This window comes from Loxodonta africana, chromosome X, assembly GCF_030014295.1.
Source record: "Loxodonta africana isolate mLoxAfr1 chromosome X, mLoxAfr1.hap2, whole genome shotgun sequence".
In the NCBI taxonomy this organism is placed as follows: Eukaryota; Metazoa; Chordata; class Mammalia; order Proboscidea; family Elephantidae; genus Loxodonta; species Loxodonta africana.
The window spans coordinates 132,918,670-132,936,285 of NC_087369.1; the positions used below are offsets into that span (position 1 = coordinate 132,918,670).

General features: G+C 41.0%; 1 protein-coding gene across 1 annotated transcript in view; it reads right to left on the reverse strand.

The window, feature by feature from the left end:
* The window catches only part of TRPC5 (transient receptor potential cation channel subfamily C member 5), a 163,146-nt gene that overhangs the window by 55,568 nt on the left and 89,962 nt on the right, over window positions 1–17,616 (reverse strand). Inside the window, exon 3 of the mRNA XM_003414797.3 lies at window positions 734–1,070. Coding sequence (XP_003414845.1) covers window positions 734–1,070 — 337 coding nt within the window. The remainder of the gene's footprint in view (window positions 1–733; window positions 1,071–17,616) is intronic.

Genomic DNA, 17,616 nt, shown 5'->3' on the forward strand with positions numbered 1-17,616 from the left:
ATGTGCATATGAATTATATGGGCATCGTTGTAAAATGTAGATTCTGATTCCATAGATCTGGGATGGGACCTGAGATTCCGTATGTCTAATAAGCTAAGCTCCCAGGTGATGCTGATACCGCTGGTTTGGCAACAAAACTTTGAGTAGCAAGGGCTTAGAGGATAGAAATGTGTAGGAGAGTCAAGTGCAATCTAAATATGTATGGAGACTACTGATAAAGCTGTTTTTACCAAGATGTGTGTGGTATGAATTTCCCAGGTTCTCCTCCTGAATATAGACTCAGTATCCAGATAGGATGTGACCCTGAATGAGTACTGAGATTGTATGTAGTAACCATGAGAAAGCAGCAGATCCAAGTGCCCTTGGTTATAGGAAAAAGGATTTTGAATAGGCTGATCAGCACTTGCCATGCCTAGCTTACCTGAGGCCTGTCCTGAGTGACACTTGGCTTTCCATCTAAACCAACTGACAGACAATACTCTGTCCTTGAAGACATTAGGTTAGCAGAAACAACTTAGGTCCTGGGTACACTGCCAATCTCACTATGGACCATGACATACTGAGTGACCAGGGCCTGGGGCAGAAGGGAACACATTTCCAGACTCCCAACAAAGGACTACCCTACAGCACAGACAGCAGGTGCCCTAGTTCAGGGCCAGTCCTGCTGCCTGTCCCATTTCTTGAGACGGAATCAGAAGGAAGTTTGGCCATAGCACCTGGCCCTTTGACTCACCTAGAACCCAAGGCAATATCATCCATTCCACGACAGTTGGAGGTGGCCCTTGTACATGGAGATCTGTCCTGACAATATGTTGAGAAGCCAGAAGAAGCATGAAGAGGAAGGTCAGATAGGATGCTGTGTGGCAGATAAACTTGATAAAGGGTTTCTTGATAAACAGTCCAAGATTGCTCCTGGGTGAGATCAGATAGGCTATGGACAGCATGGGAAACAGGAACCCAATGGTCATGCAGGTCAGAAGCTTGACTACCCAGTGTTTCCGCCGCCATCCAGGGAAGCCATCGTACCACAGGGTGGCAAGTAACTGTTGGCAGTTAGGCTGAGCAACAAACTGGGAAAAAAAGACAACAAGTTAGGTATATGGAATGTCCGGGGGGAAGTCTACATTCATAATACCTCTCCTAGTTTATAGCCAGCCTGTGTAAGGGACCACATAGCCAATCCCAGAAAAGGTCTGCTTTCCAAGTTCCCATGAATGGGTCTACTCTGGGAAAGCTCTACACGTCAAACTATAAGACTAGCTTTCCTCAGTGTTGATTTCTATTTCATAAGCAGTATCAAAAAATATTCTCTCTTCAATCTGTGCTTTAGCATGCCTCCTTCTTTCTCTCCCATGGTGTTAGAGCAGTAATTCCCAAAACCTGGCTCTGTGTCAGAATCATCTGCGTAACATTAAAAAAATCAGAATCTCAGGGTAAAAAACTAGGGCAACTGTTTTACAAGCTCTTCTGGGAATTTACATATCTCTTACCGGGGACTCATGGGGGCTCTTTCAATCCAAATTGATTGACTTTTCTCACTCCCTTAGTCTACATAAGGTCATCAATAACTGTGCACTGTGTTTGGGCAAACACAAACTGGCAGGGAATAAGCCCATGCCTGTGGCTATGGTTTGAAATTGAAATGAGTTCCACTTTTGATTTTGTCTTTTTTCTCCTTTAATTTTGAGTTCCTCTTGGTTGGCTAGCAATGAATCAGGTTGCTACTTTGCCATGTATTTAACACCCTCTCTAGACATGCAGAGGAGGAAAAAATATTTGGGGCCCAACATTACAATATTGTATACTAACCCAGCTGGGATTTTATTTAAATGCAATCTACAAAGTGTCAGTGATTAATAATTAAGGAATCATCAGCATTACAAGTCACCCTACAGCTGCTACTTCCTGGTAAGTGACTCAATAGGGAGTTCAACTGTCTGCCATGATTAAAAATTCTGCTTACATTTGGCTACACACATTTCCCCTGGCTATGCATGGGGCATCCTAAACAGAGCCGCACTATATATCTTATTAGTGCAAAGGTAATGAAATAAACCTCTTCCATCGTTTACCCCAATACTCAAGGTAGACATTAGCCCACCTTTCCTGTTATATTGGCAAAGGTCGCTAGCTTCCCACCAAAACCATTTTTCTGCTCCTTGAACCTACAGCTGGACTGCATTGCCCAGTCTGCCTTGTAGTGAGGTGTGGTCACGTGACTAACTTTTCTCCAATGGAAGCGAAGAGGAATGATGTGTGGCATTTCCAGGCCTGGCCTATAGAAGTCTTCCATGAGTGCTCCTTCGTGTGCTTCCCCCCACCCCCGTCTGGATGACTGGAATGTGGTAACCCAGGGTGACCTAGTGGCCTTATCATCCTGTGTCCCCCTGCTGACCAAGAATACCTATCTTGGACTCTTACATGACTGAGAAATAAAGTTCTATTACGTTTGAGCCATTACATATTTTGGGGTCTAGCCTACTATAAGGGCTCTGGTGGCACAGTGGTTAAGTTTTTGGCCACTAACCAAAAGGTCAGCAGTTCAAATCCACCAGCTTCTCCCTGGAAACTCTATGGGGCAGTTCTACCCTGTCCTATAGGGTTGCTATGAATCAGAATCGACTCAACGGCCTACTATAAAGCAGTTTACTATTACGGTACTTCCAAAAATAGGCTCGAAAATGTTTTCATCCTGTGATCTCCTTTCCTCCGAGAGTGTTCATGATCCCCATTATGTCCTTCTTTCTTTCCAAACTGGATGCTTTTCATTTATTTTTCTTATCTAATTGACCTGGCTAGAATCTCTAGTAGAATAATGAATAGAAGTGGTAAAAGAGGACCATCTTGTCTTGTTCCTGATCTTAGGAGGAAAGTATTCAATCTTTCTTCATTAAGTATGAAGTCAGTGTGTTCATGGATTGGAAGACTTAATATTGTTAAGTCAATACTACTGAAAGCAATCTATAGACTCAATGCAATCTTGATAAAAATTCCAACAGAAATAGAAAAATGAATCCTCAACTCTATATGGAATCTCAAGAGTCCCTGAATAGCTACAGCAAGGTTGAAAGAGAAGAACAAAGTAGGAGGACTCACACGTCTTGATTTTAAAACATACTATACAGCTACAGTGATCAAAACAGCCTGGGACTGGTATAATAATGGACACATAGACCATTGGAATAGAATAGACAGTCCAGAAACAAACCCACACATCTATGGTCAACTGATTTTTGACAAGGGTGCTAAATACATTCGATGGGGAAAGAAGAGTCTCTGTGATAAACAGTGTCGGGAAAATGGAATTTCCACATGTAGAAAAATCAAAGAGAATGCATGCCTCACACCATACAAAAAATAAATTTAAAATGGGTTAAGGATCTAAATGTGAAAACCATAACCATAAAATTTTTAGAAGAAAATGCAGGGGCAATGCTTTTGGGCCTAGCTTTTAATAATTGATTATCTAATATAATGAAAAAGCACAAACAGCAAAAAACAAAATAAATGGGACCTCATAAAAATTAAAAACTTTTGTTCATCATCAAAAGACTGTACCAAAAATGTGACAAAACAAGCTACAGCCTGGGAGACTATCTTCAGAAACTGTATATCTGATAAGAATCTAATAACCAAAATATATATAAAACTTTGACAACTTAAGACAAATAACCCAACCATAAAATGGGCTAAGGGTTTGAGTAGACATTACACCAAAGAGAACATTCGAATGGCCAACAAACAAACGAAAAGATGCTCAACTTCATTAGCCATCAGAGAGATGCAAATCAAAACCACGATGAAGTGCTATTTCACTCCCACTATTATGATGGCTAAGATAAAAAAAAAAAAAAGAAAAGAAAGAAAAAACACCCTAGAAAATCACAACAGTTGGTGAAGATGTGGGGAAATTGGAACCCTTATCCATTGCTGGTGGGAATGCAAAATGGTAAAGCTGTCATGGAAAAGAGTGTGGAGGGTCCCTGAAAAACTAAAAATAGAACTACCATATGACCCAGCAATTCCACTCCTAGGTAAATATCCAAAACACTTGAAAGCGGAGACTCAAACAGAGACTTGTACTCCAATGTTCATTGCAGCACTATTCACAGTAGCCAAAAGATGGAAACAGCTTAAATGCCCATCAAAGAATGAATGGATAAACAAAATGTGGAACATACATACATTGGAGTACTACTCAGTCACTAAGAGCAATGAAGTCTTGATACATCCCACGATATAGCTAGAACTTGAAGATATTATGCTGAGTGAAATAAGTCAGTCACAAAAGGACAAACATTGTATGACCTCACTTACATAAAAGTAAAAGAACAGGTGAACATATAGAGACCAAAGTTTCTTCGTGGTTACCAGGGATGGGAAGGAGGGGAAAAGGGGGATTATTGCTTATGGTGTACTGAGTTTTGGTTTATGGTGATGGAAAAATCACATTGATTAATGCAGGGTTGTACAGCTGATTAACATAATTGCTGTCATAATTTCTACACCTGTAAAAAGTTGAATTGGCAAAAGTTGTGTGATAGGTATATTTACAACAAGGACAAAAAAGAAAAGAGTAGCTGCTGAGACTGCTTATGTACAACCAAACACTTCACAGGATTTGGTTCCTTTGTTTGGAGGTTTAGGGTCATGGTTTCATGAGACATTCAAGTTAATTGGCCTAATATTGTGTTTAGTGCTTCTATTTTACCTCCTAATTCATTGTATAGTGTCTGGGATCTTAAAAGCTTGCAAATGGCCATCCAAGGTACAATTGGTCTCTATTTGCCTGGAGAAACAGAGGATGAAGAAGAGCCAGGAATAGGAGGAAGATACGGAATGTGACTAATTGCCTCCATAAACAACTGCTTCCTTTGCCTTGTGACCAGAAGAACTGGATGGTGCCTGGCTACCATTACTGAATGTTTCAACCAAAGATTCTATAGAAGAATCCTGATTGAAGGTAGAAAAGGCAGAACAGAATTTCAAATTTTCATGGATGTCAGCCTTTCTGGAGCCGTGGAAGCTGAATGAACGCCTGAAACTATTGCCCTGAGATAATCTTTAAACCTTAAGCCAAAAATATTCCCTGAAGTCTGCTTAAAATCAAGCAATAGTTTAGCTTAACTAGTAGAGAAAGTCTGCCTTGAACATTGTGCTCTTTTAAGAACTATCTGTATGGGATCAAACTGACAATAGCAACTGGAAAGATTTGATAGGAAACTTAGGGGCAGTGAGTTTATATTAATGGATGAGCAACAACTCAGAAAAGGAGGGTGAGAATGGTTGCACAACTTGAAGAATGTAATCAATGTCACTGAATCGTACATGTAGAAATTGTTGAATTCGTGTATATTCTGCTGTTACATTCTCAACAACAACAAAAATAAATTATAAAAAAATATTTTAGCTGAGAGTTTTTTGTATATGGCCTTTATCAGTTTGAGGAAGTTTCCTTCTGTTCTAGTTTGAGTGTTTTCATAATGAAAGGGTGTTGAATTTTGTCAAATGACTTTTCTTATGTATTGAGATGATCATGTAGTTTTGTCCTTTATTCAATTAATATGGTGTTAGTACACTGATTGATAGTTTTATGTTAAACCAACCTTGCATTCCTCGGGTAGATCCCACTTGATCATGTTGTATGATCATTTTCATATGCTGCTGGATTTGGATTGCTTTTTGTGTAGTTTATTTTTTGCTCCAACTGTTATCCACCACTTTGATGTTAAGGAATCGCTGCTGATTTTTAATTTTTTTCAAAAATGCTCTCTGGGAAAGGGCTGTTTGACCTGAGTGGTCTCTGAGTTAGGCCACATAAAGAAAAAGGCCTATGAATGGAGTTATTAGACAGGTCAAATAATGAAATTCTCTGTGGATGGGTCTTTTTGAGGACCTCCAAACTCAGGCTGCCCCCTCCAATGGCTGCCAAGCTGCTGGTTTTCACAGATACCATGGTCCCAAAATTGTTGGTTTTCAAAGCCACTTCGGAGCTGGGGAGAGGGGCATGGGAATAGAGCAATTAAAAATGCCATAAAGCTCACTGTTCTTAACAAAATTCAGCCATTTTTTGAATAAATACTCCCCTGATCTTTGCAGACCTTTGGTTAATTTCCAGAGTTGTGAAAAAGCTGGCTTTGAAAATATTTCCATTGTCTTATAGCTTTTTTGGAATCATGGAATTTCCTAAGTTTTTACTCCACCATCCTGGAAGTGCTTCCCCTCTGACTTTTTAACTTTTCTTAGGAAGTGATGTTGTATTTGTGTGTGATTAGTGCAAGTGATATTGTCCTCTCCCAACTGCCTCTCTGGTGGGCTTCAAAAGGACAAAACTTGAGGCATATAGAAGAATCTAAAAGCTAGAAGACTGGGTATTAGTCAAGGACTGGTAGCATGTCTTATTCACCATTATATTCCCAACATTTTGCAAAATGCCTGGCACTAGGTAGACCTTGAATAAAAGTTGAATGAACTATTGAATTCATAGGTCTTTGCCAGCTGAACTTTGGTGGAATATTCTCTTTCCAAAGCCTTCTTTGCTTAGTGTAGGAAGGGGGTGAAGTCTGGTAGGTAGAACAAGTCTCCTGGGAACTGCAACTAGAATCTACTCTTTTTTTTTTAATTAATTTTTATTAAGCTTCAAGTGAACATTTACCATTCCAATCAGTCTGTCACATGTAGGTTTACATACATCTTACTCCCTTCTCCCACTTGCTCTCCCCCTATTGAGTCAGCCCTTTCAGTCTCTCGTTTCATGCCAATTTTGCCATCTTCCCTCTCTCTCTATCTTCCCATCCCCCCTCCAGTCAAGAGTTGCCAACACACTCTCCCGTGTCCACCTGATTTAATTAGCTCACTCTTCATCAGCATCTCTCTCCCCCCCACTGACCAGTCCTTTTCATGCCTGATGATTTGTCTTCGGGGATGGTTCCTGTCCTGGGCCATCAGAAGTTCTGGGGAGCATTGTCTCTGGGATTCCTCTAGTCGCAGTCATACCATTAGGTATGGTCTTTTCATGAGAATTTGAGGTCTGTATCCCATTGGTCTCCTGCTCCCTCAAGAGTTGTCTGTTGTGCTCCCTGACAGGGCAGACATCAATTGTGGCCGGGCACCAACTAGTTCTTCTGGTCTCAGGATAATGTAGGTCTCTGGTTCATGTGGCCCTTTCTGTCTCTTGGGTTCTTAGTTGTCGTGTGACCTTGGTGTTCTTCCTTTGCCTTTGCTCCAGGTGGGTTGAGACCAATTGATGTATCTTAGATGGCCGCTTGTTGGCATTTAGGACCCCAGGCACCACAATTCAAAGTGGGATGCAGAATGTTTTCATAATAGAATTATTTTGCCCATTGACTTAGAAGTCCCCTCAAACCAAGTTCCCCAGACCCCAGTCCCTGCTCCGCTGACCTTTGAAGCTTTCATTTTATCCCGGAAACCTCTTTGCTTTTAGTCCAGTCCAATTAGGCTGACCTTCCTTGTATTGAGTGTTGTCTTTCCCTTCACCCAAAGCAGTTCTTATCTACAGATTGATCAATAAAAAGCCCTCTCCCTCCCTCCCTCCCTCCCCCCTTTGTAACCACAAAAGTATGTGTTCTTCTCCGTTTTTTCTATTTCTCAAGATCTTATAATAGTGGTCTTATACAATATTTGTCCTTTTGCCTCTGACTAATTTCACTTAGCATAATGCCTTCCAGATTCCTCCATGTTATGAAATGTTTCAGAGATTCGTCACTGTTCTTTATCGATGCGTAGTATTCCATTGTGTGAATATACCACAACTTATTTACCCATTCATCCATTGACGGACATCTTGGTTGCTTCCAGCTTTTTGCTATTGTAAACAGAGCTGCAATAAACATGGGTGTGCATATATCTGTTTGTGTGAAGGCTCTTGTATCTCTAGGGTATATTCCGAGGAGTGGGATTTCTGGGTTGTATGGTAGTTCTATTTCTAACTGTTTAAGATAACGCCAGATGGATTTCCAAAGTGGTTGTACCATTTTACAATCCCACCAGCAGTGTATGAGAGTTCCAATGTCTTCGCAGCCTCTCCAACATTTATTCTTTTGTGTTTTTTGGATTAATGCCAGTCTAGTTGGTGTGAGATGGAATCTCATCGTAGTTTTAATTTGCATTTCTCTCGGGAGCATTTTCTCATGTATCTGTTGGCTGCCTGAATATCTTCTTTAGTGAAATATGTGTTCATATCCTTTGCCCACTTCTTGATTGGGTTGTTTGTCTTTTTGTGGTTGAGTTTTGACAGAATCATATAGATTTTAGAGATCAGGCACTGGTCGGAGATGTCATAGCTGAATATTCTTTCCCAGTCTGTAGGTGGTCTTTTTACTCTTTTGGTGAAGTCTTTAGATGAGCATAGGTGTTTGATTTTTAGGAGCTCCCAGTTATCTGGTTTCTCTTCATCATTTCTGGTAATGTTTTGTATTCTGTTTATGCCCTGTATTAGGGCTCCTGGGGTTGATCCTATTTTTTCTTCCATGATCTTTATCGTTTTAGTCTTTATGTTTAGGTCTTTGATCCACTTGGAGTTAGTTTTTGTGCATGGTGTGAGGTATGGGTCCTGTTTCATTCTTTTGCAAATGGATATCCAGTTATGCCAGCACCATTTGTTAAAAAGACTATCATTTCCCCAATTGACTGACACTGGTCCTTTGTCAAAATATCAGCTGCTCATACGTGGATGGATTTATATCTGGGTTCTCAATTCTGTTCCATTGGTCTATGTGCCTGTTGTTGTACCAGTACCAGGCTGTTTTGACTACTGTAGCTGTATAATAGGTTCTGAAATCAGGTAGAGTGAGGCCTCCCACTTTCTTCTTCTTTTTCAGTAATGCTTTGCTTATTCGGGGGTTCTTTCCCTTCCATATGAAATTAGTGATTTGTTTCTCTATCCCCTTAAAATATGACATTGGTATTTGGATTGGAAGTGCGTTATATGTGTAGACGGCTTTTGGTAGAATAGACATTTTTGCTATGTTAAGTCTTCCTATCCTTGAGCAGGGTATGTTTTTCCACTTAAGTATGTCCTTTTGAATTTCTTGTAGCAGAGTTTTATAGTTTTCTTTGTATAGGTCTTTTACATCCTTGGTAAGATTTATTCCTAAGTATTTTATCTTCTTGGGGGCTACTGTGAATGGTATTGATTTGGTTATTTCCTCTTCGGTGTTCTTTTTGTTGATGTAGAGGAATCCAAGTGATTTTTGTATGTTTATTTTATAACCTGAGACTCTTCCAAACTCTTCTATTAGTTTCAGTAGTTTTCTGGAGGATTCCTTAGGGTTTTCCATGTATACGATCATGTCATCTGCAAATAGTGATAGCTTTACTTCCTCCTTACCAATCTGGATACCCTTTATTTCTTTGTCTAGCCTAATTGCCCTGGCTAGGACTTCAAGTACGATGTTGAATAAGAGCGGTGATAAAGGGCATCCTTGTCTGGTTCCCGTTCTCAAGGGAAATGCTTTCAGGTTCTCTCCATTTAGAGTGATATTGGCTGTTGGCTTTGCATAGATGCCCTTTATTATGTTGAGCAATTTTCCTTCAATTCCTATTTTGGTAAGAGTTTTTATCATAAATGGGTGTTGAACTTTGTCAAATGCCTTTTCTGCATCTATTGATAAGATCATGTGGTTTTTATCTTTTGTTTTATTTATGTGATGGATTACATTAATGTTTTTTCTGATATTAAACCAGCCTTGCATACCAAACCTGGTATAAATCCCACTTGATCAGGGTGAATTATTTTTTTGATGTGTTGTTGGATTCTATTGGCTAGAATTTTGTTGAGGATTTTTGCATCTATGTTCATGGGGGATATAGGTCTATAATTTTCTTTTTTTGTGATGTCTTTACCTGGTTTTGGTATCAGGGAGATGGTAGCTTCATAGAATGAGTTGGGTAGTATCCCGTCTTTTTCTATGCTTTGAAATAGCTTCAATAGTAATGGTGTTAAGTCTTCTCTGAAGGTTTGGTAGAACTCTGCAGTGAAGCCGTCTGGGCCAGGACTTTTTTTTGTTGGAAGTTTTTTGATTACCGTTTCAATCTCTTTTTTTGTTATGGGTCTATTTAGTTGTTCTACTTCTGAATGTGTTAGTTTAGGTAGGTAGTATTGTTCCAAGAATTTATCCATTTCTTCTAGGTTTTCAAATTTGTTAGAGTACAATTTTACGTAGTAATCTGAAATGATTCTTTTAATTTCATTTGGCTCTGTTGTGATGTGGTCCTTCTCGTTTCTTATTCGGGTTATTTGTTTCCTTTCCTGTATTTCCTTAGTCAGTCTAGCCAATGGTTTATCAATTTTGTTAGTTTTTTCGAAGAACCAGCTTTTGGCTTTGTTAATTCTTTCAATTGTTTTTCTGTTCTCTAATTCATTTAGTTCAGCTCTAATTTTTATTATTTGTTTTCTTCTGGTGCCTGATGGATTCTTTTGTTGCTCACTTTCTATTTGTTCAAGTTGTCGGGACAGTTCTCTGCTTTTGGCTCTTTCTTCTTTTTGTATGTGTGCATTTATCGATATAAATTGGCCTCTGAGCACTGCTTTTGCTGTGTCCCAGAGGTTTTGATAGGAAGTATTTTCATTCTCGTTGCTTCCTAAGAATTTCCTTATTCCCTCCTTTATGTCTTCTATAACCCAGTCTTTTTTCAGGAGGGTATTGTTCATTTTCCAAGTATTTGATTTCTTTTCCCTAGTTTTTCTGTTATTGATGTCTAGCTTCATTGCCTTGTGGTCTGAGAAGATGCTTTGTAATATTTCGATGTTTTGGACTCTGCAAAGATTTGTTTTATGACCTAATATGTGGTCTATTCTAGAGAATGTTTCATGTGCACTAGAAAAAAAAGTGTATTTTGCAGCAGTTGAGTGGAGAGTTCTGTACAAGTCAATGAGGTCAAGTTGGTTGATTGTTGTAAGTAGGTCTTCCGTGTCTCTATTGAGCTTCTTACTGGATGTCCTGTCCTTCTCCGAAAGTGGTGTGTTGAAGTCTCCTACTATAAATGTGGAGGTGTCTATCTCACTTTTCAATTCTGTTAAAATTTGATTTATGTATCTTGCAGCCCCGTCATTGGGTGCATAAATATTTAATATGGTTTTGTCTTCCTGATCAATTGTCCCTTTTATCATTATGTAGTGTCCTTCTTTATCCTTTGTGGCGGATTTAAGTCTGAAGTCTATTTTGTCAGAAATTAATATTGCTACTCCTCTTCTTTTTTGCTTATTGTTTGCTTGATATATTTTTTTCCATCCTTTGAGTTTTAATTTGTTTGTGTCTCTAAGTCTAAGGTGTGTCTCTTGTAGGCAGCATATAGATGGATCGTGTTTCTTTATCCAGTCCGTGACTCTCTGTCTCTTTATTGGTGCATTTAGTCCATTTACATTCAGCGTAATTATAGATAAATAAGTTTTTAGTGCTGTCATTTTGATGCCTTTTCATGTGTGTTGTTGGCCATTTCATTTTTCCACATACTTTTTTGTGCTGAGACTTTTTTCTTAGTAGCTTGTGAGATCCTCATTTTCATAATGTTTAACTTTGTGTTTGTTGAGTCGTTACGTTTTTCTTGGCTTTTTTCTTAAGTTATGGAATTGATATTCCTTTTTGTGGTTACCTTATTATTTACCCCTATTTTTCTAAGTAAAAACCTAACTTGTATTGTTCTATATCGCCTTGTATCACTCTCCATCTGGCAGTTCAATGTCTCCTATATTTAGTCCCTCTTTTTGATTATTGTGATCGTTTATGTATTGATTTCCATGATTTCCTGTTATGTGTATTATTTTGTTTATTTATTTATTTTTTAGAATTAGTCTTAATTTGTTTGTTTTTGTGCTTTCCCTATTTGAGTTGCGTTGATATCAGGGTGTTCTGTTTTGTGACCTTGTATTGTGCTGGTACCTGATATTATTGGTCATCAGGCCAAACAATCTCCTTTAGCATTTCTTGCAGTCTTGGCTTAGTTTTTGCAAATTCTCTAAACTTGTGTTTATCTGTAAATATCTTAATTTCTCCTTCATATTTCAGAGAGAGTTTTGCTGGATATATGATCCTTGGCTGGCAGTTTTTCTCCTTCAGTGCTCTGTATACGTCGTCCCATTCCCTTCTTGCCTGCATGGTTTCTGCTGAGTAGTCTGAACTTATTCTTATTGATTGTCCCTTGAAGGAAACCTTTCTTTTCTCCCTGGCTGCTTTTAAAATTTTCTGTTTGTCTTTGGTTTTGGCAAGTTTGATGATAATATGTCTTGGTGTTTTTCTTTTTGGATCAGTCTTAAATGGGGTTCGATGAGCATCTTGGATAGATATCCTTTCGTCTTTCATGATGTCCGGGAAGTTTTGTGTCAGGAGTTCTTCAACTATTTTCTCTGTGTTTTCTGTCCCCCCTCCCTGTTCTGGGACTCCAATCACCCGCAAGTTATCCTTCTTGATAGAGTCCCACATGATTCTTAGGGTTTCTTCATTTTTTTAAATTCTTTCATCTGATTTTTTTTCAGCTATGTTGGTGTTGTTTCCCTGGTCCTCCAGAAGTCCCAGTCTACATTCTAATTGCTCGAGTCTGCTCCTCTGACTTTCTATTGCGTTGTCTAATTCTGTAATTTTATTGTTAATCTTTTGGATTTCTACATGCTGTCTCTCTATGGATTCTTGCAACTTGTTAATTTTTCCACTATGTTCTTGAATAATCTTTTTGAGTTCTTCAACAGTTTTATCAGTGTGTTCCTTGGCTTTTTCTGCATTTATCCTAATTTCATTTGTGATATCTTTAAGCATTCTGTAAATTAGTTTTTTATATTCTGTATCTGATAATTCCAGGATTGTATCTTCATTTGGGAAAGATTTTGATTCTTTTGTTTGGGGGGTTGGAGAAGCTGTCATGGTCTGTTTCTTTATGTGGTTTGATATGGACTGCTGTCTCCGAGCCATCACTGGGAAACTAGATTTTCCAGGTAATCAGCTAAAAAAAATGCAGTCAAATCCCTATCTGAATTGTCCCTCTGGCTCCAGGTATTCGGATGTTAATGGAGCAGCCTGGGGAGGGTGGGTGAGGGATCAGAGAGCTAGGAGTGTAGCGCCACAGAATATAGAGCTGATCACCGCATTCACGCTCCGCCCCCGTCCGCCAAAATCCGGGCGGGATGGCTCCCTGGTTGGGACGCTACTCTCCCCACTCCGAGACCAGTCACTTCCTCCCGGGGACTTCTCCCTCCGGTGCGCCACACCGCTCGCGCAAACTGAGTGGGCGTTTCCCGCACGAACCGGTGGGCCCGCCCCCAGGGTCTATTCAGGAGAATATAATTGGACCCCGCGGTCACGCCCTGCCTGCTTTCGCCCAAATCCCAGCAGGACGGCTCCCCGGGTGGGACGCTGCTTTCCCCGCTCCGAGACCTGTCACTTCCTCCTGGGGACTTCTCCCTCCGGTGCGCCGCACCACACGCGCGAACAGGGTGGGCGTCCGCCTGCACGAACGTGTGGGCCCCGCCCTGGGGTCGTGGGGTCGCTTTAGGGAAATATAGCTGACGCCCCCCCCCCCCGCTCGCGCCCCGCCCGCTTCCTGCCAAACTCCCAGCGGGACGGCTCCCCAGCTGGGACGCTGCTCTCCCCGCTCCAAGATCAGTCACTGCCTCCCGGGTGCTTCTCCCTCCGGCTGCGCCGCTCCGTCACCCTCACCAACCAGCTAGACTCTCTCCCAGGATGGGTTCGGGGGGGTATGGCTGGGCCCCTTGTCTGTGCCGTCTGCCCCCCTGGGCTCTGCCCCAGATCGGGCTCCAAAGGTCACCTGCCTGGTACGCTGGCTCCTAGTTCTGAAAACGGTTGCTGTCTGCCTGTATTTATTCGTTTTCCGTCTCTAAGTCTGTGCTTGTTGTTCAGAGTTCGTAGATTGTTATGTATGTGATCGATTCACTTGTTTTTCCGAGTCTTTGTTGCAAGAGGGATCTGCGGTAGCGTCCACCTAGTCCGCCATCTTGGCCCCGCCTCCTAGAATCTACTCTTAACACAAGCAGACTAACTGTCATATACTGAGCTCTTATAACGTGTCAGGCACTGTACCCAGGTTTAATATGCATCATCTCACAGAAACCTTAAAGTGAGAGTATTATACGCATTTTACAGATGACAAAATTGAGCCGAATATCACGTACTTGGTAAGTCGTGGAGCCAGCACTGGAGCCCTAGACTGGCTCACTCCATAGACCAAATTCTTAAATATTGTACTCTCTGGCAATCTATGAATGGTATGATCTGAACTATGCAGAAAGCTGCATTTCCCAATATCTTCCTCACTGGCCTTGCCACTGTGATTGAAATACCCACATCAGTTATCACTCTGGGTTAAGGCATTGAAGTTATAATTATGTTCATAGGAATGGGGAATACATGAAACTATTAACTAAAATTAACAGTTTAGAGTAGTAAATGGGTATAGTAGATTAGCCAGTTATCTAACTGTAAGGGACCTGCTTGCCAGCAAAGTGATGGGCCAGGCTAGGAAAGGTGGGAGGACTGAGGCATAGCTAAGGACATGGGGGAGGCACTGAAGACCTTAGCATTCTGGTTTCGGCAGGCCAGATCTGTATGGGGCCCACCTTTTCAACCTGTCCAAATCTTTTCTCTACAAACCCGCTAGGGCCTTTGCTATAGTGGTTGGATTTTTCCCTCTGCAATGCTTCATTTCTCTAACACTCTAATGCTCCCAGTCAAGGGCTGAAAATTTTATATATATATATATATACACACATAAAACTGCATAAGACTTTTGGAAAAACCCTGGCTTTTATTGTTTACATAAAGCTGTGTTTTAAATGGAGGGGCTCAATGGTTCTTTGTGCTTCCTAGGAATAATGTCATGTTCTACTGGAAAGAGCCTACCCCTCCCCCAGACAACTAGGAAAACAGCTTTGATTTCACCTCAGCAGTCAGTGCTCTGACTTCATTCCACGTCAGTGAGGAGAATTATCTCTCTAGCCCCTCACTAGTCTTTTGTATGAGACTTTTGTTTCTACAGCTGTCTAAATAATCAGGCAGCTTTAATGCCTAATTCACATGCTGAAGCCAAGGTGGAACAGAATTCGACTTGCTCACTGCCAAGGGACTGCAAAATCAACATGATTCAACTTAGGCCTTTCACCAAGTATTTCTGAACACCTGCTCTGTGCCCAGCTCTGTGTGGCGCATGGGGGGAGGGTCACGACAAGCGAGACTGACAGTGAGTCTGGTCTCCAGGATCTCATTGGGAGACCTGCCTAACTCATGTGAAACACGTAACAGGACTATGAGGTTTGAGTTTGGATGTCCGCATAAGCAGTACAGATGGTAAGTGTGTCAGGCTCCCAGATGTTTGGCTCTCACAGACCAGTGAAAACCACCCCCCACCAAATTGGGAGATGATTTTGCCAAGGAGTGACACAAAATTTGGCACCCCTTTGATCTCCTGTTATCATCATTTTATGAAAGAAAGGGCAGAATAAAGGACAGTCCTTCAAATTGGATACATTTAGCTTTAGAAAAGCTTACTACCTTATCATGTGGCACTGCACCACGGACTAGAGGCCTTGAGAAATCGACATTCAGAGATGGGAAAAGTCAGCAGGTAACAGAGTAGTAAGGAAAGGCTGCAGAGAATCATCAAATCAGAGAATGCCCTTTCCTTCTAGAAGCTTTCCTTAATTGCCACAGCCAGGTGTGATTTCTCCTTCCTCGTTGAGCCCAGACCACTTTGCATCTCACTTGTGGCACCCTTGAGAGCCTACCTTGTGTTGCACATCTATGCAGAAACCATGACTCAGCCTTTTTATTAGATGGTGTGCTTGTTTTCCAGGGCTGATATAGCAAAGTACCACAAATTAGGTGACTTAATAGACCACAGCTTTCAGTATGGATTACACCTCAACATAAAGAAAACAAAAATCCTCACAACTGGACCAATAAACAACAGCATGATAAATGGAGAAAAGATTGACATTGTTAAGGATTTCATTTTACTTGGATCCACAATCAACACCCATGGAAGCAGCAGTCAAGAAATCAAACGATGTATTACATTGGGCAAATCTGCTGCAGAAGACTTCTTTAAGGTGGTAAAAAGCAAATATGTCACGTTGAAGACTAAGGTGTGCCTGATCCAAGCCATGGTGTTTTCAATAGCCTTATATGCATATGAAAGCTGGGCAGTGAATAAGGAAGACTGAAGAATTGATGCCTTTCAATTGTGGTGTTGGCAAAGAATATCGAATATATCGTGGATTGCCAAAAGAACAAACAAATCTATCTTGGAAGAAGTACAAGCAGAATGATCCTTAGAAGCAAGGATGGTGAGACTACGTCTGGTACACTTCGGACATGTCATCAGAAGGGATCAGTCCCTGGAGAAGGACATTACGCTTGGTAAAGTAGAGGGCCAGTGAAAAAGAGGAAGACCCTCAATGAGATGGATTGACACATTGGCTGCAACAACGGGCTCAAGCATAACAAGTGTGAGGATGGTGCAGGACTGGGCAGTGTTTTGCTGTTATACATAGTGTCACCATGAGTTGGAACTGACTCAACGGCACCTAACAACAACAGAATAGAAATTTATTGCCTCACAGTTCTGGAGGCTAGAAGTATGAATTTGGGACACTGGCAGGGCCATGGTCTCTCTGAAAGTTCTGTAGGGGGGAAGATCCTTTCTTGCCTCTCCCAGCTTCTGATAGCCAGAGGCATTCCTTGGCACGTAGATGCATCTTCACATGACAGTCCTTCCTCTATCTGTCTCTCTGTGTCTCTTCTCTTTTATAGGACAGCACTCAGATTAGATTTGTGCCCACCCTACTCTGGTATGACCTCATGTTAACTGATAATCTCTTCAAAGGCCCTATTTCCAAACAGGGTCATGCTCACAGGTACAGGAGTTTGGACTTCAGCATAAATTTTAGGGTGACACAATGCAATCCTTAACAGATGGTAAGCTTCTTAAAGGAGAGAAACAGTTCATGTGTCATTTCATACCCCAAAGGACTTTGTAAGAATTTACTTTATTTGTTTTAAAATGAGGAAATTGTCTTCTCTTCCTCTCTCCAAAGTTCCAGACCCACATGTTCAACTGCCCAGTGGGCATTTCCCTTTGGCTGCTCAAATGTATTTTAAGCATATACCCAAGGAGAACTGTCCCCCCACCAAGCCCCCAAACATACCTGCTTCTCTTTCCACCCCTAATTCTGTGTGCCTTCAAGGCATGTCTCTAGTAATAGACATAATAAAAAAAAATAGTCACAGATAAAATGTATGCAGCACCTCCTATGTTCCGGATACTTTAATTTTTAAACATTTTATTGTGCTTTAGCAGGTGAATATTTACACAGCAGATTAGTTTTCCAACAAATTGTTCTGGGACATTGGTTGCAAACATTCCAAAGTGTCAGCACTCTCCTCATTTCCAGCCTGGGTTCCCTGTTTCCATTCTTCCGGTTTCCCTGCTCCTCCCTGCCTTCTCATCTTTGCTTTTGGACAAACGTGGCCCTTTTGGTCTCGTATAGTTTGTTGTTTTAATAAGCATGTTCTTCATGGCTGTTATTGTTTATTTTATATGCCTGCTATTATTTGGCTGAAAGGTGACCTCCAGGAGTGACTTTCAGTTCCA